This window comes from Chelonoidis abingdonii, chromosome 11 (assembly GCF_003597395.2).
Source record: "Chelonoidis abingdonii isolate Lonesome George chromosome 11, CheloAbing_2.0, whole genome shotgun sequence".
Taxonomy (NCBI): Eukaryota; Metazoa; Chordata; order Testudines; family Testudinidae; genus Chelonoidis; species Chelonoidis abingdonii.
Window position 1 is genome coordinate 46,816,524 of NC_133779.1, and position 25,337 is coordinate 46,841,860.

The 25,337-nt window shown below is 48.7% G+C and overlaps 1 protein-coding gene across 9 annotated transcripts in view; it reads left to right on the forward strand.

Moving 5' to 3' along the window:
• Positions 1–25,337, forward strand: part of LOC116831794 (SLAM family member 8-like) — a 61,796-nt gene that overhangs the window by 19,901 nt on the left and 16,558 nt on the right. The window contains exon 7 of one of the 9 annotated variants that reach the window (XM_032792061.2): positions 20,141–20,542. The exons of 6 other annotated variants lie outside the window; for them this stretch is intronic. In XM_032792061.2, the coding sequence (XP_032647952.1) occupies positions 20,141–20,250 (110 nt within the window). In that variant the 3' untranslated portion in view covers positions 20,251–20,542. Of the gene's footprint in view, positions 1–19,724; positions 19,859–20,140; positions 20,543–25,209; positions 25,264–25,337 lie in introns of those variants that run through there. 2 more of the 9 variants (XM_075071054.1, XM_032792058.2) reach the window with 2 other exon arrangements.

Consider the following 25,337-nt stretch of genomic DNA (forward strand, 5'->3'; position numbering starts at 1 on the left):
AACCTTCATTGAAACCTTAATTGGTGCTAGACCGCTGTGCTGCGCCACCTCTGCACAGGGGGAAGATTTCAACTGCCAAGTGCACAGAATCATTCGCAGGTGGCCTAGTGATCGAGCAACTGGAAGCTGGGGCAAAAGACTTGAGGGTTACATTCCTGATGTGCCACCTCTCCTGTGGGGTGAACTAAGGTGTATCCTAGCCCATGCCATCAGTTTCCACATTCTCTGCAAGATGGGGGTATCTACTTGGACATTCTATTTATAACTTGCTTTGAGATCCTACCAGAACTGAAAAGAGTGAGGGATTATCGTTAGAATAATCGAGCTTCAGGCATTGAGCTACTCCCTGGAAAGATGCGTTAAACTATATATACAATTCACCGACTAAGACCCGGAAGGAGAAAGGTCCTGTTCCTCCACATGTTTGCTTGAGTACTATCTTATCCGGCCTCGAATATAAACTCCGCTAATCCACACACAGGCCCGTCTCCCAGACGCCTTGATCCTCAGCGAGGGTCTCGTTGTAAGAATGTTTCTAGCCTTTGTGCTTAATAATCTGCGCCGGAGTATCACGAGGTCCTCAACTTCCCCCCGTGAACTCAGCCAGCTGAATCGTCCACACCTGACCACGAAGTCCATTTCATTTCTTTCACCTTTTTCACCCTCGGGCGCTAGATTCACAGACGCAACGACCGATCTTGCCGCCGAGTTCCATTCACGCTGAGCAGGAGGGGAGTAGGTGCTTGGAGCAATCACCACAGGATATATCTAGATAGAGGAGCAAGGGCAGAAAATGTTGCAGACTCTCTAGTGGTGTCAACAAGAATAAACAGAAAAGCAGCAGAAAAGGAGGCAAATTGAAGCCATAGGTTTTTCAGTTTGCTAAATTTTCCCCTTCCAGTGTGCATTCTCTTAAAACATACACCCTCCCCCCCCCCAGCCCACATGTGCGGCAATATTGTCAGGTTAACGGTCTACACCTGCAGCCGGGGCGGGGGCAGCACTGCAGCAGACATACATACCCAGGCTAGTCTATCTAGCAGTTTCAGGTACTGGAAGCAGCGTTGCTACCTGAGTCCTCAGTGTCCCGGCAGCTTCCGCAGCCCATAGGTTACTGTGTGTAGCTATTACAGGGCCGTGAGCTACTGATTAAAAGCTAGGTGGGTATGTCTAACAACCTGCTGCAATCACACACCTGAGGGCAGTGTAGACACATGATGAGAATAGAAATGCCCCTGTGACGCATGGCTTAGAAAAGGTTAAACATCCTGCTAAATAAATAACCTTTCATAAGACAGGTAGGGAGGATATTGTTTGTGTTTTTGTGTAGTTACATATGTACGAGTAGGGTGGACAGGTAATCAACAGTCCCATGTTCTATGCTCTTTTCTGATAATTAGAGGTCAAAAAGAACATCAGTCATGTAAATGAATTGTACATGGGATATGGTACTGCATCTCTCTTTGGAAATGTACTTTTAAATGGTGGAGGACAAGCAAATGGCCTTATGTTAATATCTATAGCTAAGAACCGCTGATGGACCTCCTTCAAGTCAATCCTAATGACCTTTTTGTTCCCTGGAGGAAGTTCCAACTTGTCAAAAGAACATGAAATACTGTGTAAAAGATCCTGGTCGCGATTCTGTCATCCTCAGATTCTGCTTAGACATCAGCAGTGGAAGTTTGAGTCGCAAGACTTGGGTCCCAGTTATGCCGGTACACTCTGATATGTGAGATTTGGAACATTGGACTTTAAATTTATGAGCATTTCTGAAATAACACTTTGCAACTACAAAGCTCACATTCTGCTCGAATCTGAACGCTCAGTTGATCGAACTCGCGACCGTATGTATACTGATCCTTTTACCAATACCTACTCTCTCTTCTGTGTAAAGTGTAATTTTAGTTTAGTTAATAAGAATTGGCTGTAAAGCGTGTATTTGGGTAAGATCTGGAACATTCATTAACCTGGGGAGGTAACGTGTCGCGATTCTTTGGAATTGGGTAGAACCTTTTCTTTTTATGATGAAATAAGATTACAGGAATTTTTTCATACAGATTGAACACGGGTACCTGGATGGAGGGCCTGAGGGCTGGATCAGCTTTGAAAGAGAACTGTGGTGTTTTGGATTTCTGAAGTAACCAGTGAGGTAATAAAGAAGCTGTTTTCATGCTGGCCTTTTGTGAATCCAAGTATTGGAATATCACCAGCTTTATGGGGACTGTCCTGCCCATTCTTTGCAGTTCACCCTATATTAGGGACCACAGGCTGGCCCCCACAAAGGACCCTGGGTCACGATCAACACATGCTGAGAGACGGCGTAGCCACATGCTGAGAAAGGAAGGGAATGCTCCTGTGCAGAGGGTTTGCACAAGGCATGCCTGCCCACTGGAGTTCTCATCACAGGGTTATCAAGGGCACCAAGTGGCGCTTAGGCCCTCAGTAAGTGGAGCCGTCTTTGCAAATGGGGTACATTCAGCCCTGCACAAGTTTTGCCTGAGCCATGCAAAATCCTTACTTCAGCTGCATAGTTACATAGGCCACCAGGATGTTTAGGCTCCTGACTGCCCTATAGAAGTTTGATGGCATTTAGGCGTTCCTATGATCTGGGACCATAGAATAGGTAGGATCTGTGAAGCTCCTTGGGGCAGGGACTGCTTCGTCTGTGTTTGTCCAGCCCCTCGCACAGCCAGATCCTGGGTCCAGAGTGAGTTGGCCAGACATTTACAGGCCCCAAATCGAGGTCAAAGGGCTTGCAGGGCTAGATCAGCATGTGGAGACTTATTTGTCAGGTAATGCAATTCTCCAGTCCACAGCCTCGCCGTTTACACGAAGACTTTCCTGTTAACGAAGGAAACAGGCGAAAGATTTCTCAGTTCAAGCGTTTTCCTCTTTAGCCCTGTTCATCAGAACTGTTTGGTCGAAAAGAATTGGAGGCAGGAATCTCATCAGAACGACAGCGGGAGATTTTGGGAAGGGCTCCCATGACAAGGGGCCAAGGCACCTCGCTTTCCGGTCCTTTGCCCTAGTACCTGCAGAAAGAACGACAGCCAGCGAAGCGGCTGGGGGCTGAGAACCCCCGCTGAGTAATAGCTCTCACGGGAGTGTGGCCTACGACGGCATCATGCACCATCGGATACATTTTAGTTAGTGCCGGTCTGGTTGCATGATCCCGCTCTGCGAAAGCAGCCTGAAATCACCGCTTGGAGGGAGGGAAAATGAATGTCTAGAATATATTTTTGTTTCTATAACGACAAATCAGCTCTTAAAAGCCAACTAAGCCTGCTGAGAATTTGATATTTCTTTGGGATTGAGGCCATGTGGATCTCCACCATCTGGTGCATTGGCAAAATGTGTTGACAGGCACGTTGTGTGGCAGTGCATGGGGAGTTTCGCAGACTGGTGAAGAAATGATAGCGGGCCAGCTCAGATGTCTTTGCTGAGCAAAGCCTCCCTTGGAGTCACGCTGGGGCATATGTCCACTGGTGCAGATTAGCTTCACCTTTATGAAGTGAATAGGCCCCCCAGTCCCCAGAAGGTTCCTTCAGACACTGCTCCCATCAGCGATTGCTATGGGAATATTCTGAATGGACCAAGCAGCGAATCTGGCCCGGATAAAACAATAACTCACACCTGTCACCCTTCGGACTGGCTAGCTCCTTCGAAGCTTCGTCTAGCTCAGTCAGGAGTTACGCCGATGGAGCAGTGAGCACTGGGCTGCAGGGTTCCAGGGGGGCTGTGCTCTGCAGGAGGTCAGAACTCCGACGTGACGAATGGTCCTTCTGGGTTATACAAAAACCTTCTACCAGAAGGGATCATTTCACTTACCACAAATGCCAGCCACGCTCATGGGGTAGAAGAGGGCAGCTGTTTAAATACCACATCAAGGTTTCTACCAATTGCATTTTAGAAAGCGTGAATCAGCCCTTCATCTGACCAGGTTTTGTTCTCATCCAGCTCCAGCTGGAAGGGAGGCCGCCAGCACCCACAGCAACCTTATCCTCGCCAGCTCAGAAAGGCTCCACCAAGATCCAGAGCCACCGCCAGCAAGCTTCAGAAATAACCCAAAATAAAACAGCACACCAGTGGACAGTAACGATCGCACTTCTCTCAGCTAGGTGAGGACGGTTCTGGCAGCGTCTTCCTCGAGTGGTCCTCCACAGGCCAGCCACTTCTATCGAGGTGAGACTCTGCCGGTACACATACCTCCTGCCTCGTCTGAGCCTTATTAGGAACACTGCACCCCTTCCCAGCTGTGAGTGATTCCGGCCCCCCTAGCCAACTACATACCAAGAATTGAGGTTAAGGAAAGAGCTCTGAAACTCGGGATGCCAGGGCTTACTGTATGAGCTTGGACACTTATTCATTTAGGGTCCAAGTATCTTCAAAGGTATTTAGGTGCCTAACTCTCACTGAAATCACAGGTGGCCTAAATACCTTTGACAACATGGGCTGCCATTGCTCTGTTGCCTCGTATGTTCCGCCCACGCTGTAAAACGGGGACAGTCGCATGCCTGCTTCACTAGGGGTAGTTGGTGAGGACAAATCCATAATGAGTGTAGGGGTGCCCAGATTTAAGGCCGATAGGGGCCATGAAAAGTACCAGGATTATAGTTTTAAACCTAGTGGCTCTGACTAAATTCCAACTTGGCTGCAGTCATTGAATCATGTTTGCTGTGTGCTGTTAAACAGCTGCCCTACCACCACCCCAGAGGTGGGGCAAAATGATTCTCTGGCTACAACGTGGGATGAGAAGTGCCACGTTACTTGATTTAAACCTAGTTCACAACAGTGTTTCCCTTTTTCTCGTTGCCAGCTTGGATGTGGAGGGGTGTGACCCTGTGTATTAAAGAGGATTTACCGCGGGACATCAGAAGAGTTTACTTTTATGAAACCTCCTGGCCCACTTACAAGCTGGCCTCTTTGCTTGTACTGTGAATCTCTTGCATAAGAAGTGCTCAGACATCACATGGGGGCTTGTCGTTATGCTGTCTTTTGTTGAGACTTCCTTTGATTTTCTTTTCTTTTTCTTTTTTCTGTTCTTTAAACTTGGGCATTCACCTGTGATTACTAGTTAGTCCCTTAGCATGTGTAGTCAAGCCAGCAGGTTTTAAGTGATTGTACGAGAGGAATGAGATGCCTGGTGTTGGTTCATGTAATGTCAGGTCCTGAACTCAGAAAAGTCACTAAGCACGGGCTAAAAGGGTCAGATTTCTTCCATCACGATGTCCGCTCTTACACTGGGCTGGACGTCCGGAGGGCACAGGCACTGGAAATCCAACGTACGTTATGACATATAGCTCAACTTGTGGGTGCGAGCCCTTTTGTGAAAATCTCTTGGTCTCTGGGTAATATCCAAGTCCACAGTCCCATTGACTGGAGAGCCTGGGTTACCCACGTGTGGCACTTCTCTGAACTGGGGTTTGTCCACGGGCAGCACAAAAGAGATGTTGGCTTGGCTGGGGGCATGTCTGTTCATGTGAATCTGTCATGACCGCGGGGCAGACGAGGCCAAAGCACTGAAACCAGTTAATTTGCCTCATCAGCATTTTCCGCTCTTGGTCAGTCCTTGATTGACGTGACTCACCTGCCTGTACCAGGTACATGTGGCCCTCAGGTGTGTTTTTTTGATGTTTCGCACCACAAACAAACCACGATGAATACTCACCTGACCCAGACGTGTTTAACCACCGGGCTGCACCACAGGAAGGGCCTAAACTTACATGCCGCCACTTTTGGTGGTTTGAATGCAGAGCACAGTCACCTGTCAAACGCTTGCAAACTACTTAACAGGTCTCTCTATCGCTTCTGGTGGGCCCTCTGATGAGTACGCACCCGAATGTGTCAAATCTTTAATTTAGTTAGTTCTACACCCCTGTGAAGGTGGGGGAGGGTTGATACCGCGTTACAGATGGGGCAATGAGGCACAGAGAGACTAAGCGTCACTCGGGAGTTTGTGGCGAGCGGGAATTGGCTCCGGTACACCTTTGACTGGTGAGAATTAGGTAATCCTCTGGCTTTGTGTTATACCATGGGGACGTGATGTCCGCCGTTTGGCCTTAAATATATAATTAAAGCTTTCAGGTAGGGCGCTAACCTGGACCATCCTTCTCATCTCTGGAGCAACTTGTTTTATGTTTACTGTATTTAATTTTAGGGATGTCCCTCAGTATCTCTGGACAACACTGTTGCCACTGTCCTCATCTGTTCTCGGGCCAGTTTACCAGAGGCCAGTAGCTCGACTGATGCGTGGGTGCATGACATCGTTTAGGCCGAGTTCTACAGCGACATATGTGGTCTCAGCGGCTTTAGTTGCTGCTGCGACACATTGATTTGGGGCAGTCTAGGAAATGATGGTTTGGAAAAAAACAGCTGTCTGGGTCACTGTGTAACAAATGAAAATCGTTTCCTGAGTTTGTCTTTGTGTGGTGCGATTTTTATCCTGTTTACCCCAGAAGTTGTTTGGAACAGGTTTTAATCTTGGTAAATCCTGGTCCTCAACTGGAAAAAGCTGACTGCGGGTCCATGGGGGAAGAGTGGATCATACAGGAAAGGTCTAAGAGTTGAAGGGAGAATGCCATGGTGCCATGGAATTCTGACAGATAGATGGCAGGATAGATAAATAATGGAAGATCACTGAGTAATGATAAGAGATAGAGGTAAATGGCAGCATGTAGTTAAGAATTATAACTGATCTGACCAAGTGACGCATGGGGTATTTTGTACACGGATGCAGTCCAATCATATTCGGTCTAAATGAAATTAGAGCAGGGACGTGCAGTTGTTTAAGAGATTTTTTTGGATCTGCAATTTGTTCAGGCTGACTCTTTTGGCCGTGGTCGTAGCACACGACCTAACGTCCCACTTGTGAGTCCAGAGGAGACAAAGAAAGAAATTGGGAAAGTGCTTACACATATGGATGTTCTTTTCATTCTTCCTCATTCCACATGGCAGAAATAGGAACCTGTGGGTTTGGGAAGCCTCCTTTTAAAAAATGGTGCAATTTTGGCAGCAGCATATTTTGTAACGTAGTATTAGGCAGGCTCTCGCCTCTGATCTGTCTCTGTTATTAAACGGTTTTCTAGGAACTTGGCGCTTTGTGATGAATTATTAGATTTGTGGATTAAGCGGTGAGAATAACGGAGGTTTTCTTCCTCTTGTTTTACATAAGACCCAACTCTCCAGCTGGTATAAAATGCAAAGCTTGCACCGGGGTCCAGTGGGTCTACCAGTTTACACACCTGGGCATCTGGCTCACTTTCATGCGCTGTGTGATAATCAGATGGATATATTGCGGACTAGTCTCGACATTCTCAGACACCTGAAAATCAAAACCTAAGGAAGAAATCCCGAATTGTCAGCCATTGTTTTCTTTCTTTGGTGAATACAAGTTTATAAAATTCTTTAAAAAAAAAAAAAAAAAACAACACCACACAATCACTGGATTAGATAACACTCCGGGAATATCTAGCACAATCTGCAGTGGGTGAATAACTGGTTCGATGTATACTCCACACCATCTATTATATTCTTTGATATTCCACTCACATTAATTGTCTCTCAATAACTATCCAATCGAAAAAAAATGCATGGAAAGCCTGCCATAAATGCATCTGAAATAATTACCATGGAGGACTACCAGCTGGTTCTGAGCTGGTTCTCCCTTCACAGATCTCCTCGCCTCTTTTGCTAATAGACATTCTTACTTATAATTTCTATTCGTCCTTGTGCCAGACTCTGACTTCTGTGTGCACATTAAACTGGTTCTGTCCCTACTGGAGAGAGGCGTCATCGATGTCACATAAGGAGAGAGGGTGTTTTGCTGGCACCTCCATGTCTTCACTGCTCTCGTATGTCTCGTGCCTGATCTGATGCAGAGGCAGATGCTGCAGAGATGGGGGGGGCCGAACATCATGGTACATCCTCTAGGGTCTGTGCATGCAGGAGCTTACACGTTATTAAATTAAACATGATTATTTATTGGACATGAATGGAAGCAATGCAAGGGCACTGGTTAGTGGCGTCCAAAATTATAACTTGCTATCTCTTCAGCCCCGCCCCCCTCGGGCCATGATTCGCAACATGGCCCTTCCGCCAGGCGGTCGAGTCCTTGCTTAAGGCCGAGTATTGAGTCCTGGCTCGCTAAGGATCCTACTTCAGGACAATTAAATCATCACCTCCCCAGATTCAATCCCCTGGAGCAGGGGCAATTCCTGCTAAGTCCGTTGCACTGTCTCCTAAAGCTAAGGTCTGGGCCTGTGCACTGGTTTAACGATGTCTGTGCTGTCAATCAAGCCCTAACAGAGGTTCCACAGGGAAACACCAACCGAAATGAGGGAACCCAGAGCCCGATCCATCGCTGAAAACCTTCAACTCACATTGGACCGTCATGGGAGCTAAAGAACTCTGAGGCCCCAGATCTCGAAAGGGGTCTCAGCCCCCGATCTCACCCGGAGTCAGGCAGCCGAAAGACCTCAGAGGAGCTGGCCCTCAGGACTTGTAAGGAGACCTCAGAATCCTGCAGGATCCCTGGAATGACTGAAGACAAAGGCAAAGGTCCAGGGCCGCCGTCACTGTGAATTCAATTAATCGCAGCGCAATGGTCTCACGCAACCCTTCTGCAGGCTGGTGGCGCTTTACGTCCACTTTCCAACAAGTGTAAAAAAAGGCATAAGACACAGGCAAGCAAGAGAACCGGGCCCCGTCAAGGCCTGCAGCTGCCAGGCCTAGCAGGGAGCCAGAGATCTGCATGCTGATCGTGTGCGCCTTGTGACGAAATCAATTCACGTTTGACCCCTGAGCTCATCCACGTCACTGGGGTCTGAAAAAGCTCCTTGGGCAGCTGCGGGAGAGAACAGGGTGGTCCTGCGAAAGAGACTTCATGTGCCAGAGAAGGGCACTATCCTCCAAAGGCGGTTTACCCTAGTTGGGCTCGTCTACATGCTGACTTGCTGTCTGAGGCAACAGAATGAGGACATTTTCCAAAATCTTTTCGGGTTGAGGGGGGGGGGAGAGGCGGCTGGGACGCCTGTTAACAAGCATCGTCATCAGTCCACAGAACAACCAGCAACGAGAAGGATCTTGAACCTTCATTGAAACCTTAATTGGTGCTAGACCGCTGTGCTGCGCCACCTCTGCACAGGGGGAAGATTTCAACTGCCAAGTGCACAGAATCATTCGCAGGTGGCCTAGTGATCGAGCAACTGGAAGCTGGGGCAAAAGACTTGAGGGTTACATTCCTGATGTGCCACCTCTCCTGTGGGGTGAACTAAGGTGTATCCTAGCCCATGCCATCAGTTTCCACATTCTCTGCAAGATGGGGGTATCTACTTGGACATTCTATTTATAACTTGCTTTGAGATCCTACCAGAACTGAAAAGAGTGAGGGATTATCGTTAGAATAATCGAGCTTCAGGCATTGAGCTACTCCCTGGAAAGATGCGTTAAACTATATATACAATTCACCGACTAAGACCCGGAAGGAGAAAGGTCCTGTTCCTCCACATGTTTGCTTGAGTACTATCTTATCCGGCCTCGAATATAAACTCCGCTAATCCACACACAGGCCCGTCTCCCAGACGCCTTGATCCTCAGCGAGGGTCTCGTTGTAAGAATGTTTCTAGCCTTTGTGCTTAATAATCTGCGCCGGAGTATCACGAGGTCCTCAACTTCCCCCCGTGAACTCAGCCAGCTGAATCGTCCACACCTGACCACGAAGTCCATTTCATTTCTTTCACCTTTTTCACCCTCGGGCGCTAGATTCACAGACGCAACGACCGATCTTGCCGCCGAGTTCCATTCACGCTGAGCAGGAGGGGAGTAGGTGCTTGGAGCAATCACCACAGGATATATCTAGATAGAGGAGCAAGGGCAGAAAATGTTGCAGACTCTCTAGTGGTGTCAACAAGAATAAACAGAAAAGCAGCAGAAAAGGAGGCAAATTGAAGCCATAGGTTTTTCAGTTTGCTAAATTTTCCCCTTCCAGTGTGCATTCTCTTAAAACATACACCCTCCCCCCCCCCAGCCCACATGTGCGGCAATATTGTCAGGTTAACGGTCTACACCTGCAGCCGGGGCGGGGGCAGCACTGCAGCAGACATACATACCCAGGCTAGTCTATCTAGCAGTTTCAGGTACTGGAAGCAGCGTTGCTACCTGAGTCCTCAGTGTCCCGGCAGCTTCCGCAGCCCATAGGTTACTGTGTGTAGCTATTACAGGGCCGTGAGCTACTGATTAAAAGCTAGGTGGGTATGTCTAACAACCTGCTGCAATCACACACCTGAGGGCAGTGTAGACACATGATGAGAATAGAAATGCCCCTGTGACGCATGGCTTAGAAAAGGTTAAACATCCTGCTAAATAAATAACCTTTCATAAGACAGGTAGGGAGGATATTGTTTGTGTTTTTGTGTAGTTACATATGTACGAGTAGGGTGGACAGGTAATCAACAGTCCCATGTTCTATGCTCTTTTCTGATAATTAGAGGTCAAAAAGAACATCAGTCATGTAAATGAATTGTACATGGGATATGGTACTGCATCTCTCTTTGGAAATGTACTTTTAAATGGTGGAGGACAAGCAAATGGCCTTATGTTAATATCTATAGCTAAGAACCGCTGATGGACCTCCTTCAAGTCAATCCTAATGACCTTTTTGTTCCCTGGAGGAAGTTCCAACTTGTCAAAAGAACATGAAATACTGTGTAAAAGATCCTGGTCGCGATTCTGTCATCCTCAGATTCTGCTTAGACATCAGCAGTGGAAGTTTGAGTCGCAAGACTTGGGTCCCAGTTATGCCGGTACACTCTGATATGTGAGATTTGGAACATTGGACTTTAAATTTATGAGCATTTCTGAAATAACACTTTGCAACTACAAAGCTCACATTCTGCTCGAATCTGAACGCTCAGTTGATCGAACTCGCGACCGTATGTATACTGATCCTTTTACCAATACCTACTCTCTCTTCTGTGTAAAGTGTAATTTTAGTTTAGTTAATAAGAATTGGCTGTAAAGCGTGTATTTGGGTAAGATCTGGAACATTCATTAACCTGGGGAGGTAACGTGTCGCGATTCTTTGGAATTGGGTAGAACCTTTTCTTTTTATGATGAAATAAGATTACAGGAATTTTTTCATACAGATTGAACACGGGTACCTGGATGGAGGGCCTGAGGGCTGGATCAGCTTTGAAAGAGAACTGTGGTGTTTTGGATTTCTGAAGTAACCAGTGAGGTAATAAAGAAGCTGTTTTCATGCTGGCCTTTTGTGAATCCAAGTATTGGAATATCACCAGCTTTATGGGGACTGTCCTGCCCATTCTTTGCAGTTCACCCTATATTAGGGACCACAGGCTGGCCCCCACAAAGGACCCTGGGTCACGATCAACACATGCTGAGAGACGGCGTAGCCACATGCTGAGAAAGGAAGGGAATGCTCCTGTGCAGAGGGTTTGCACAAGGCATGCCTGCCCACTGGAGTTCTCATCACAGGGTTATCAAGGGCACCAAGTGGCGCTTAGGCCCTCAGTAAGTGGAGCCGTCTTTGCAAATGGGGTACATTCAGCCCTGCACAAGTTTTGCCTGAGCCATGCAAAATCCTTACTTCAGCTGCATAGTTACATAGGCCACCAGGATGTTTAGGCTCCTGACTGCCCTATAGAAGTTTGATGGCATTTAGGCGTTCCTATGATCTGGGACCATAGAATAGGTAGGATCTGTGAAGCTCCTTGGGGCAGGGACTGCTTCGTCTGTGTTTGTCCAGCCCCTCGCACAGCCAGATCCTGGGTCCAGAGTGAGTTGGCCAGACATTTACAGGCCCCAAATCGAGGTCAAAGGGCTTGCAGGGCTAGATCAGCATGTGGAGACTTATTTGTCAGGTAATGCAATTCTCCAGTCCACAGCCTCGCCGTTTACACGAAGACTTTCCTGTTAACGAAGGAAACAGGCGAAAGATTTCTCAGTTCAAGCGTTTTCCTCTTTAGCCCTGTTCATCAGAACTGTTTGGTCGAAAAGAATTGGAGGCAGGAATCTCATCAGAACGACAGCGGGAGATTTTGGGAAGGGCTCCCATGACAAGGGGCCAAGGCACCTCGCTTTCCGGTCCTTTGCCCTAGTACCTGCAGAAAGAACGACAGCCAGCGAAGCGGCTGGGGGCTGAGAACCCCCGCTGAGTAATAGCTCTCACGGGAGTGTGGCCTACGACGGCATCATGCACCATCGGATACATTTTAGTTAGTGCCGGTCTGGTTGCATGATCCCGCTCTGCGAAAGCAGCCTGAAATCACCGCTTGGAGGGAGGGAAAATGAATGTCTAGAATATATTTTTGTTTCTATAACGACAAATCAGCTCTTAAAAGCCAACTAAGCCTGCTGAGAATTTGATATTTCTTTGGGATTGAGGCCATGTGGATCTCCACCATCTGGTGCATTGGCAAAATGTGTTGACAGGCACGTTGTGTGGCAGTGCATGGGGAGTTTCGCAGACTGGTGAAGAAATGATAGCGGGCCAGCTCAGATGTCTTTGCTGAGCAAAGCCTCCCTTGGAGTCACGCTGGGGCATATGTCCACTGGTGCAGATTAGCTTCACCTTTATGAAGTGAATAGGCCCCCCAGTCCCCAGAAGGTTCCTTCAGACACTGCTCCCATCAGCGATTGCTATGGGAATATTCTGAATGGACCAAGCAGCGAATCTGGCCCGGATAAAACAATAACTCACACCTGTCACCCTTCGGACTGGCTAGCTCCTTCGAAGCTTCGTCTAGCTCAGTCAGGAGTTACGCCGATGGAGCAGTGAGCACTGGGCTGCAGGGTTCCAGGGGGGCTGTGCTCTGCAGGAGGTCAGAACTCCGACGTGACGAATGGTCCTTCTGGGTTATACAAAAACCTTCTACCAGAAGGGATCATTTCACTTACCACAAATGCCAGCCACGCTCATGGGGTAGAAGAGGGCAGCTGTTTAAATACCACATCAAGGTTTCTACCAATTGCATTTTAGAAAGCGTGAATCAGCCCTTCATCTGACCAGGTTTTGTTCTCATCCAGCTCCAGCTGGAAGGGAGGCCGCCAGCACCCACAGCAACCTTATCCTCGCCAGCTCAGAAAGGCTCCACCAAGATCCAGAGCCACCGCCAGCAAGCTTCAGAAATAACCCAAAATAAAACAGCACACCAGTGGACAGTAACGATCGCACTTCTCTCAGCTAGGTGAGGACGGTTCTGGCAGCGTCTTCCTCGAGTGGTCCTCCACAGGCCAGCCACTTCTATCGAGGTGAGACTCTGCCGGTACACATACCTCCTGCCTCGTCTGAGCCTTATTAGGAACACTGCACCCCTTCCCAGCTGTGAGTGATTCCGGCCCCCCTAGCCAACTACATACCAAGAATTGAGGTTAAGGAAAGAGCTCTGAAACTCGGGATGCCAGGGCTTACTGTATGAGCTTGGACACTTATTCATTTAGGGTCCAAGTATCTTCAAAGGTATTTAGGTGCCTAACTCTCACTGAAATCACAGGTGGCCTAAATACCTTTGACAACATGGGCTGCCATTGCTCTGTTGCCTCGTATGTTCCGCCCACGCTGTAAAACGGGGACAGTCGCATGCCTGCTTCACTAGGGGTAGTTGGTGAGGACAAATCCATAATGAGTGTAGGGGTGCCCAGATTTAAGGCCGATAGGGGCCATGAAAAGTACCAGGATTATAGTTTTAAACCTAGTGGCTCTGACTAAATTCCAACTTGGCTGCAGTCATTGAATCATGTTTGCTGTGTGCTGTTAAACAGCTGCCCTACCACCACCCCAGAGGTGGGGCAAAATGATTCTCTGGCTACAACGTGGGATGAGAAGTGCCACGTTACTTGATTTAAACCTAGTTCACAACAGTGTTTCCCTTTTTCTCGTTGCCAGCTTGGATGTGGAGGGGTGTGACCCTGTGTATTAAAGAGGATTTACCGCGGGACATCAGAAGAGTTTACTTTTATGAAACCTCCTGGCCCACTTACAAGCTGGCCTCTTTGCTTGTACTGTGAATCTCTTGCATAAGAAGTGCTCAGACATCACATGGGGGCTTGTCGTTATGCTGTCTTTTGTTGAGACTTCCTTTGATTTTCTTTTCTTTTTCTTTTTTCTGTTCTTTAAACTTGGGCATTCACCTGTGATTACTAGTTAGTCCCTTAGCATGTGTAGTCAAGCCAGCAGGTTTTAAGTGATTGTACGAGAGGAATGAGATGCCTGGTGTTGGTTCATGTAATGTCAGGTCCTGAACTCAGAAAAGTCACTAAGCACGGGCTAAAAGGGTCAGATTTCTTCCATCACGATGTCCGCTCTTACACTGGGCTGGACGTCCGGAGGGCACAGGCACTGGAAATCCAACGTACGTTATGACATATAGCTCAACTTGTGGGTGCGAGCCCTTTTGTGAAAATCTCTTGGTCTCTGGGTAATATCCAAGTCCACAGTCCCATTGACTGGAGAGCCTGGGTTACCCACGTGTGGCACTTCTCTGAACTGGGGTTTGTCCACGGGCAGCACAAAAGAGATGTTGGCTTGGCTGGGGGCATGTCTGTTCATGTGAATCTGTCATGACCGCGGGGCAGACGAGGCCAAAGCACTGAAACCAGTTAATTTGCCTCATCAGCATTTTCCGCTCTTGGTCAGTCCTTGATTGACGTGACTCACCTGCCTGTACCAGGTACATGTGGCCCTCAGGTGTGTTTTTTTGATGTTTCGCACCACAAACAAACCACGATGAATACTCACCTGACCCAGACGTGTTTAACCACCGGGCTGCACCACAGGAAGGGCCTAAACTTACATGCCGCCACTTTTGGTGGTTTGAATGCAGAGCACAGTCACCTGTCAAACGCTTGCAAACTACTTAACAGGTCTCTCTATCGCTTCTGGTGGGCCCTCTGATGAGTACGCACCCGAATGTGTCAAATCTTTAATTTAGTTAGTTCTACACCCCTGTGAAGGTGGGGGAGGGTTGATACCGCGTTACAGATGGGGCAATGAGGCACAGAGAGACTAAGCGTCACTCGGGAGTTTGTGGCGAGCGGGAATTGGCTCCGGTACACCTTTGACTGGTGAGAATTAGGTAATCCTCTGGCTTTGTGTTATACCATGGGGACGTGATGTCCGCCGTTTGGCCTTAAATATATAATTAAAGCTTTCAGGTAGGGCGCTAACCTGGACCATCCTTCTCATCTCTGGAGCAACTTGTTTTATGTTTACTGTATTTAATTTTAGGGATGTCCCTCAGTATCTCTGGACAACACTGTTGCCACTGTCCTCATCTGTTCTCGGGCCAGTTTACCAGAGGCCAGTAGCTCGACTGATGCGTGGGTGCATGACATCGTTTAGGCCGAGTTCTACAGCGACATATGTGGTCTCAGCGGCTTTAGTTGCTGCTGCGACACATTGATTTGGGGCAGTCTAGGAAATGATGGTTTGGAAAAAAACAGCTGTCTGGGTCACTGTGTAACAAATGAAAATCGTTTCCTGAGTTTGTCTTTGTGTGGTGCGATTTTTATCCTGTTTACCCCAGAAGTTGTTTGGAACAGGTTTTAATCTTGGTAAATCCTGGTCCTCAACTGGAAAAAGCTGACTGCGGGTCCATGGGGGAAGAGTGGATCATACAGGAAAGGTCTAAGAGTTGAAGGGAGAATGCCATGGTGCCATGGAATTCTGACAGATAGATGGCAGGATAGATAAATAATGGAAGATCACTGAGTAATGATAAGAGATAGAGGTAAATGGCAGCATGTAGTTAAGAATTATAACTGATCTGACCAAGTGACGCATGGGGTATTTTGTACACGGATGCAGTCCAATCATATTCGGTCTAAATGAAATTAGAGCAGGGACGTGCAGTTGTTTAAGAGATTTTTTTGGATCTGCAATTTGTTCAGGCTGACTCTTTTGGCCGTGGTCGTAGCACACGACCTAACGTCCCACTTGTGAGTCCAGAGGAGACAAAGAAAGAAATTGGGAAAGTGCTTACACATATGGATGTTCTTTTCATTCTTCCTCATTCCACATGGCAGAAATAGGAACCTGTGGGTTTGGGAAGCCTCCTTTTAAAAAATGGTGCAATTTTGGCAGCAGCATATTTTGTAACGTAGTATTAGGCAGGCTCTCGCCTCTGATCTGTCTCTGTTATTAAACGGTTTTCTAGGAACTTGGCGCTTTGTGATGAATTATTAGATTTGTGGATTAAGCGGTGAGAATAACGGAGGTTTTCTTCCTCTTGTTTTACATAAGACCCAACTCTCCAGCTGGTATAAAATGCAAAGCTTGCACCGGGGTCCAGTGGGTCTACCAGTTTACACACCTGGGCATCTGGCTCACTTTCATGCGCTGTGTGATAATCAGATGGATATATTGCGGACTAGTCTCGACATTCTCAGACACCTGAAAATCAAAACCTAAGGAAGAAATCCCGAATTGTCAGCCATTGTTTTCTTTCTTTGGTGAATACAAGTTTATAAAATTCTTTAAAAAAAAAAAAAAAAAACAACACCACACAATCACTGGATTAGATAACACTCCGGGAATATCTAGCACAATCTGCAGTGGGTGAATAACTGGTTCGATGTATACTCCACACCATCTATTATATTCTTTGATATTCCACTCACATTAATTGTCTCTCAATAACTATCCAATCGAAAAAAAATGCATGGAAAGCCTGCCATAAATGCATCTGAAATAATTACCATGGAGGACTACCAGCTGGTTCTGAGCTGGTTCTCCCTTCACAGATCTCCTCGCCTCTTTTGCTAATAGACATTCTTACTTATAATTTCTATTCGTCCTTGTGCCAGACTCTGACTTCTGTGTGCACATTAAACTGGTTCTGTCCCTACTGGAGAGAGGCGTCATCGATGTCACATAAGGAGAGAGGGTGTTTTGCTGGCACCTCCATGTCTTCACTGCTCTCGTATGTCTCGTGCCTGATCTGATGCAGAGGCAGATGCTGCAGAGATGGGGGGGGCCGAACATCATGGTACATCCTCTAGGGTCTGTGCATGCAGGAGCTTACACGTTATTAAATTAAACATGATTATTTATTGGACATGAATGGAAGCAATGCAAGGGCACTGGTTAGTGGCGTCCAAAATTATAACTTGCTATCTCTTCAGCCCCGCCCCCCTCGGGCCATGATTCGCAACATGGCCCTTCCGCCAGGCGGTCGAGTCCTTGCTTAAGGCCGAGTATTGAGTCCTGGCTCGCTAAGGATCCTACTTCAGGACAATTAAATCATCACCTCCCCAGATTCAATCCCCTGGAGCAGGGGCAATTCCTGCTAAGTCCGTTGCACTGTCTCCTAAAGCTAAGGTCTGGGCCTGTGCACTGGTTTAACGATGTCTGTGCTGTCAATCAAGCCCTAACAGAGGTTCCACAGGGAAACACCAACCGAAATGAGGGAACCCAGAGCCCGATCCATCGCTGAAAACCTTCAACTCACATTGGACCGTCATGGGAGCTAAAGAACTCTGAGGCCCCAGATCTCGAAAGGGGTCTCAGCCCCCGATCTCACCCGGAGTCAGGCAGCCGAAAGACCTCAGAGGAGCTGGCCCTCAGGACTTGTAAGGAGACCTCAGAATCCTGCAGGATCCCTGGAATGACTGAAGACAAAGGCAAAGGTCCAGGGCCGCCGTCACTGTGAATTCAATTAATCGCAGCGCAATGGTCTCACGCAACCCTTCTGCAGGCTGGTGGCGCTTTACGTCCACTTTCCAACAAGTGTAAAAAAAGGCATAAGACACAGGCAAGCAAGAGAACCGGGCCCCGTCAAGGCCTGCAGCTGCCAGGCCTAGCAGGGAGCCAGAGATCTGCATGCTGATCGTGTGCGCCTTGTGACGAAATCAATTCACGTTTGACCCCTGAGCTCATCCACGTCACTGGGGTCTGAAAAAGCTCCTTGGGCAGCTGCGGGAGAGAACAGGGTGGTCCTGCGAAAGAGACTTCATGTGCCAGAGAAGGGCACTATCCTCCAAAGGCGGTTTACCCTAGTTGGGCTCGTCTACATGCTGACTTGCTGTCTGAGGCAACAGAATGAGGACATTTTCCAAAATCTTTTCGGGTTGAGGGGGGGGGGAGAGGCGGCTGGGACGCCTGTTAACAAGCATCGTCATCAGTCCACAGAACAACCAGCAACGAGAAGGATCTTGGCTCTTAAAGCCCCAGCTGCTGGAATCAAGTGAGCACAAAAGAATCTCAGCTTTCCTTTCCAAAAAAATATTTCTCATGCTCCTGGTTGCAGAGAGAAGCTTGAAATGGTGACAGGAGTGACGCCAAAGGCAAGGAAAATGTGTGGTTTGGCTTCAAAAACCTCTGGCTTAAAAATAATCTTTCTTGATTTGGTGGTGGGGGTGGAGGGGTTGTCTCATGATTTATTTTCAAGGTTGGGGACTGGTAATGCAGAGTCTTGCTGAGAGATTCAGCTCCACGATTTTGGCGTGTGTGTGGATAAAACAGGTCCAGCTTGTGTATGATTTTGCTGTGTGGATAAAACAGGTCCAGCTTGTGTATGATTTTGCTGTGTGGATAAAACAGGTCCAGCTTGTGTATGATTCATGTAAAATTCTCCCCTGCTTCTTTATTTGCATGAGAAGTTAAACAACCCCAAGGGCATTGTTTAGACTGAGCAGCCGGACTGCTACCGTTACCCTTCTCCCAGGTGAACAGGAGGTGAACTGTTTACCTAGCGCTTGGGATCACCCAAAGCAGGGCCGGCTCCAGCTTTTTTGCTGCCCCAAGTGGTGAAGAATAAAAGAAAAAGACGGAGAGAAGAGATGGCAGGCTCATGGTGGGGGGGAAGTGTCTTTTGTTCTGTGTTTATGCTCTACAGTTGCCTATCTTCTGGTCCGCGCTGTTGAGGTACACTCAGAACTCCAAAGAGTCCTGTGGCACCTTATAGACTAACAGACATATTGGAGCATGAGATTTCATGGGTGAATATGCACTTCGTCGGATGCAGGCATCCGACATCCATCCGACAAAGTGGATATTCACCCACGAATGCTCATGCTCCAAAACGTCTGTTAGTCTATACGGTGCCACACGACTCTTTGCTGCTTTTACAGATCCAGACTAACACGGCTACCCCGCTGATACTCAGAACTCCTGCATTCGAGGAATTTCTGCCTCGTTAAGGGCGCGCTCAGTCACTCTCTTCCCTTCTGGAACTTCCAATCTGCCCTGGGTCGGGGTCGGGTGAATGGGATGTAGGGGCTCTGAGCAGCAGGGATCAGCTATCACGGTGACTGGAGCGTATCCGATTCCTGTTGCTTGTCTTTGAACACAGAGCCAGTGCCACAGCCCCAGATCCGGAGTCAGCTGCTCGCCAGCACGCTGGATGGGTGCAACATCACGCTGCAGTGCCAGGGCTCAGGGAAGGGAAATGTGAGCATCTCCTGGGGGAGAGGGAATCCAGTCCAAGAGCTGGATCCAGGTCGTCACCAGCTCTCCCCTGATGGCAGGAAGCTCCAGCTGTCTCTGCAGCCCAGCTCCCTGAATGCCATCTATACCTGCACAGTCAGCAACCCCGTGGATCAGAAGATCATATCCTTCGACCTGCAAAGCATCTGCCGCAGTGGAGGTGAGGGGTTTGTGGCCTGTCTCTGTATTGATGACAACACCTGACGCTTTGTTTCGGGGAGTGAGTGCAGTCTAGTGGTTAGGTCACCAACTTGGGACTCGAGAGACCTCACTTTTATTCCCAGCTCAGCCCTGATGGCAGGACCCTCCACCTGTCTCTGCAGCCCAACCCCCTGCACTCTACCTTCACCTGCATGGCCAGCAACCCCGTGGACCAGAAAAACATTTCTCTTTACCTGCAGAAAATCTGTCAAAGTGGAGGTGAGTTATCAGCAGGGCGTTATCTGCTCGCTTACACCAGCTTTATGCTAACTCTACTGGTGTCAGTGCAGCTATTCTTGATTTACAGCAGCGTAACTGACCGGAGAACCAGGTCCCCAGACAGAGCGATACGTACGCTGCCAAAGCAGTGAGCAAAGCTGGAATTCGCTCCCACTTTCAGGCCCCTTTACACTGCCAGCACGAAGTAAAGGGGTCTTAGTGCGAACGCAGATTCAGGCTGGTCAGTCCGATCCCCCTGACTCTGACTTTTCCCCATTGCAGGAGCAGCTCCCAGTCCTTGCCGTTGGAAAGCCATTATTGGGGCGCTGTTCCTGGGACTCGAGATCAGTGCCGTGGTCCTTGTGAACCTGCTGCACAGAAAAATGCCGTAAAGCTGTCGGCTGGGCTAGAACCTTGTGTCGCAGATGCCTGATGAGAAGGTGGTCAGGCTGACGGGGAGGCGGGGGGAGCAGGCTATCAGGTGAAATCCTGGCCCCAGTGAAGTCAGTGGGAGTTTTGCCAATGACTTCTGTGGAGTCCAGATTTCACCCCCAGGTGTAGCATGGTCCCCAGAATCTCCAGTGAAATGCCCCTGTTCATCGGAGAATAGTCCGAGCAAGCTTTGTCTAAAGGAGCTGTTTCTCCACAGTAAAGAGAAATCAAAGTACCGGATATCTGAGAGTACTTTTAATATTAGAGTATCGTGCTGAGTTGGGATTAGCTATGCAGTTACTGACTCATGCATCTAGTGATACATCTTCAAAGCCCTGCTCACTGGTTGGCTGAAGTGGTCTGATTTCCATTATGACTTAAGGTTCTCTCTCTAACGCAGTGGGTTTCAACCTATGATCTCTGCAGAACTGGAGAACGAGGCAGCATCTTCAGAGCTGAGCTGTTCCAGGCATGGTGCGGGGGAGGGCACAGCGGACTCTGCATTCGGACCATGGAGAGGGCAGCTGATGGTCTGTCAATCTAGGTACCTATATGACCATTGCCGAAGTATCTGCCAGGATTTGGAAACAGCCAGTACCATGGTCGGCATTACAGCGCTGCAGCAGCATGGCCCCACCACCGTAGTGTAGACATACCCCAGGGCCATTTGCACCCTTCTGGCCACACCAAGGAGCCTTAAAATGGGTAAAAATGATAGTTCCATTCACTTTAAGGCTGTTTTAGGTTTCCAGAGCCTTGTAAAGGGGCCTCATTATCAATGAGAACCAGGCTGTTTATAAAAAGAACAGGAGTCCTTGTGGCACCTTAGAGACTAACAAATTTATTTGAGCATGAGCTTTCTCATCGGATGCATAGGCTGTTAATGTGTAACGAAGGGAGTCGTTTACACCAGAATAAAGTCACTTCTGTTCCAGCACAGTGTGTCCACAGGGGGTGTTATACCGGCACAGCTACAGTTCTGTTGGCAATTCCCCATGTAGACAAGCTCTTATCACACAACAGATAGTTCCACACTCGTCCTATACGCAGGAGATCTGTTGACTTGTATGGAACAGTGTTGTCTCCAACACAATCTCTCCACCGTGTTCTCCTGGGAAGCCCTGTGGGGAAGCCAGTGACTAACGTCTGTCACATGGGAACTCATGTGCCTCCTTCCAGCCCATCCAGGCCGGAGAGTGGGTCATGAGTGGCCCTCACATGGTTTGACGGGACGCAGCAGCTGCCAAATTTCCCCAGCCCTGTGCTGTCTTGTGCCAGTCACACTGGCAGCCCCCAGAATGGAAACACACTTGTTTGGAGCATGTTTTTCATTTCCTCTGGGCCGAATCCTACTCCCCTGGTATCTGCTGGGATCGAGATTTGCTCTTCCGCTTGCAAATGCAGAGTGAGGGGCACAGTGGCTGCCGCTCGGCCTCCAGATGCCGGCAGAAGCAAAACCACTGAGACTGAAGCAAGGTGGGAAGAGCCCATTCCCGTGCAAGGGCAGGGTTTGCACTGGATCTAATTCCCCTGCCCCACCTCTTCACTGGGGCCCTCTAGGCCCTATTCACACCTTACCCATTCGGTTTTGTTTTAACCCATTGTGTGCCACAACTGGGGGGAAATCCTGGCCCCAGGGACATCAATGGTGAAACTCCACAGACTCACTAGAGGTGGGATTTCAGTCACCCAGGGAGGGCTCAGGTCCTGTAGGACAAGCTGCCTTCTGCATGAGACTCACTGATTGATATTGCAGGTGGTGGAGGAGCTAGAGAGCTTGGGGGCTGGCAACGGGCCGCAGAGCTTTTCACGGGTAGGTTGCTGGTTCCAGAGCAGAGCCTCACAGCTGTTAGCATCTGAGGCACTGCGGCCCAGACCGTAAAAGATATTTCGGTGTCTACCTCCCATTGAAATCAATGGCAGTTAAGTGCCTGAACACCCGAGACTTAACCGCCGATTCCTAGTAGATACGTGTCTTTAAGAGGGTAACTGACCCTTGGAACCATCTACTTAGGGATGTGGTGCAGTGTTTGAAGTTATTACATTGAGACTGGCTGCATTTGTCCAAGACCCACTCTAGCTCACCCACAACTTGTGGGTGCTCAGTGCAGGAACTGCTGGGTAAAAGCCTCTGGCTTTGCTACGCTGGAGGTCAGATTAGATGGCCACAGTAGTCCCTTTTGGCCATTGCGTCTAGGTTTGTGGGTAGCTAGGCAATGATTGATACCCGTTTTATTGGCACCGGGTTTGTTTGTTTGTAAATGATGTATCACTATCTACCCCAGCTGCCCTCCTCCTGGGTCCGGCTCACTTGTAGGCATCACTGTAGGGGCAGGTGTTAAGGAGTGGCTGCGCTGATGTGGGAAGAGAAGCCCCGTGGACTAGTCAGGATCGGTGGTTTGGTCCAAACACGACCCCCCCCTCCCGAGATCTAATGACCCCCAAGGAGAATTGTACCCACGTCAGCTGCCAGAAGGATATCAGCCTTCCCGTGACTGGTTTCACTTCCTTCTAGAACCATGCGTTGCCTTTCTGATGAATCTGGGGAAATTTACTATGTGCCGTCCAGCCTCTCTCTAAACTGCTCCCTCAGCTGTTTTGGAAGAAGGTGGTTCCCACTCATTGGCTCCTAGCTTCATATCAGCAGCTTTCAGTTCCTCTGTCTCACAAGTGGAATACTTGCAAACTCTGCACAACTCAGTCCTCAGCTGTTCCATCCAGGAACCAGCCGCAGATAAATCAGAGTTCCTGTGAATTTGCTCAAGGTTCACGACGATTCACCAGGGGCCTCATGCGAAGCCACTGGGTTGTCCTGGATTCTTTGCTGTGAATATTTGGGCAGCTGCACGAGCTTATTTGGTGTCTAGATCTTAGGCCAGCCATCTGCTCCTGGGCGGATTTTACCCTAGGATTTGTAAGGTGCTTTGAGATGCTCTGGTGGAAGGTGCTTCAGCTGGAGAATGGCTTAATTAGTCTTTTGGGAATAGGTGAATCCTTTTCCTTGAATTTCCAGAACTGCTGAATAGGAAACACCTGACATTTCACCTCCCCCTGCTTTGTCCTTCTGAAACAAAACAGTCCCTTATGTCAAAGCTCTTCCTTTGTTTTTTCGCCTTGAGGGTTTGGTTTTTTTTAATAAAAAATAATCGTTCCTTCTTGTCAGCAACACTTCCCTCTTTTCAGCCATCTCTTTGCTACCGAGGGCCAAGATTATTATTAGCTGCTTGGGAAAGGGGGTTTCTCCCCTCCTGGAAAATGTCATCGGAAAGGGGGCTGGAATCCTTTTCATCAACGTTTTCAGCAGAAAATGGAGACTCTTTTTTTGGAGTCTGAAATACGTGTGGTCCTGGGCTGGGAAAACATTGTTCTTTGAGTTTCTCGGGTCTGTGATGAAAAACCAAAATGTTTCTAGGACAGCAGATGCTTTCTTCAAAAACGTTCATAGAGTCGAAAACCCAAATTCTGCAGAAAAAGAGAAGTAGAAGGAAAACTTTTGACAAGCTCTGTTTAGCGTCCCCCTTTCATAGAGAGGGAAATGAGGCATAACAACTGGCTCACAAATTATTGGCAGAATCAGAATTCGAACCCAGGATCTGACTCGGGGTCAGATCCTCAGAGGTACGTAGGCACCTCACTCCTGTTGATTTTAAGGATCTGGGTCTCATTGTCTACTGCCTTATCCATTGGACACCCTTCCCCCCCAAACACACCTCTTGTTAACACTGATGGTTCTGTCTAGTCCGGTGTTTGGTCGTGCTGTGACCCCTCCTTTTCATTGTTGTCCTATTTACTGGCAGTGTTGGTGAATCATATCAGACCAGTTCATCCAGTATTGTTCCATGGGTCTGAATATCATCTGGCTGATGCCGTGTGTGGTCATCGTGTGTTTGGTGCTTGCCTCCCTCCATGGCTTTGGCAGCCAACAACCTCCTTCGGTGAAAGCTGGGCCTGATGCGTTGTCTAAGCAGGAGAGTTTGGGCACAGTGCTGCCTGCAGGTACACATTTGCAACCCTCCTAAGAGTTAATGAAAATTGCACCCTCTGTGTAGAGAAGACTCAGGGCTAGTCTGTGATGAATATAAAGGAGATTCTTTACCCAGGCTGCTGGGCACAGACAGACCCTGTGGTTCTCTCTGGCCTTGCAGCTCGCAGTGTGTCCTGCCAAGCGTGGCCCCACTGAGTCCTGGCCTGGACTGCACAAGGTTGCTGGCCGGGCTACATGCCTATAGGCAGAATTTGGCTCCCTGAATAGGTCTATAATAAAAGCCCTGGGTGCAAATACTTCTCCATTCTCTGAGTAGCTCATCTGCCTTCTACTTCCCCAACAGACGAGGTGGTTGGAAACCTCGCGTTTCAATTCCAGTCCAGTGCACGCATCTCTAGCACATCCCACCGGCCACAGCTTGGGAGAGGCATTGGGCCGGGTCCCCAGCTGGTGCAAATCAGCATGACTGCACAGAGGTCGATGGAGATGCTGATCATTCACATGAAACACCCAGCTCTCAGAGACGGCAGCTCCCAAGCACAACCAGGAACGGGGGTTCAGGGCCTGGCCGCAGGTGCGTGCATATCCTGGGATCGCTAGGAGAGCAGGGGTGCTGGAAACTGGCTAAGTTAAGTGCCTCAGCCCAGGGAAAAACTCCCATTGATTGAAGGGGCCAACTCTCAGGGAAAGACCCTCTACTCACTTCCTTGGGAGTCAAATAAGCCGGCCCAGATTGCCAGCCAGATGGCTTTGGTTCAAGGGGCTGATCCAAACCCCGGTGACTCTTGCACCTGTCGTGGGGAGCATTTCCATCGGCTGCCATGGGCCAGGCCCCACTTCAATTGTCCATGGCTCAAGATCCTTTCTCGTTGCTGGTTGTTGCTGTGGCTGATGACGATGCTTGTTAACAGGCGTCCCAGCCACCTCTTCCCCACCCCCCCGAAAGATATTGGATGTCCTCGTTCTGTGCCTCAGAACAGCAAGTCAGGTACGTAGATGAGCCCAACTGGGTCCCCCTTTGGAGGATAGTGCCTTTCTCTGGCACGTGAGTCTCTTCGCAGG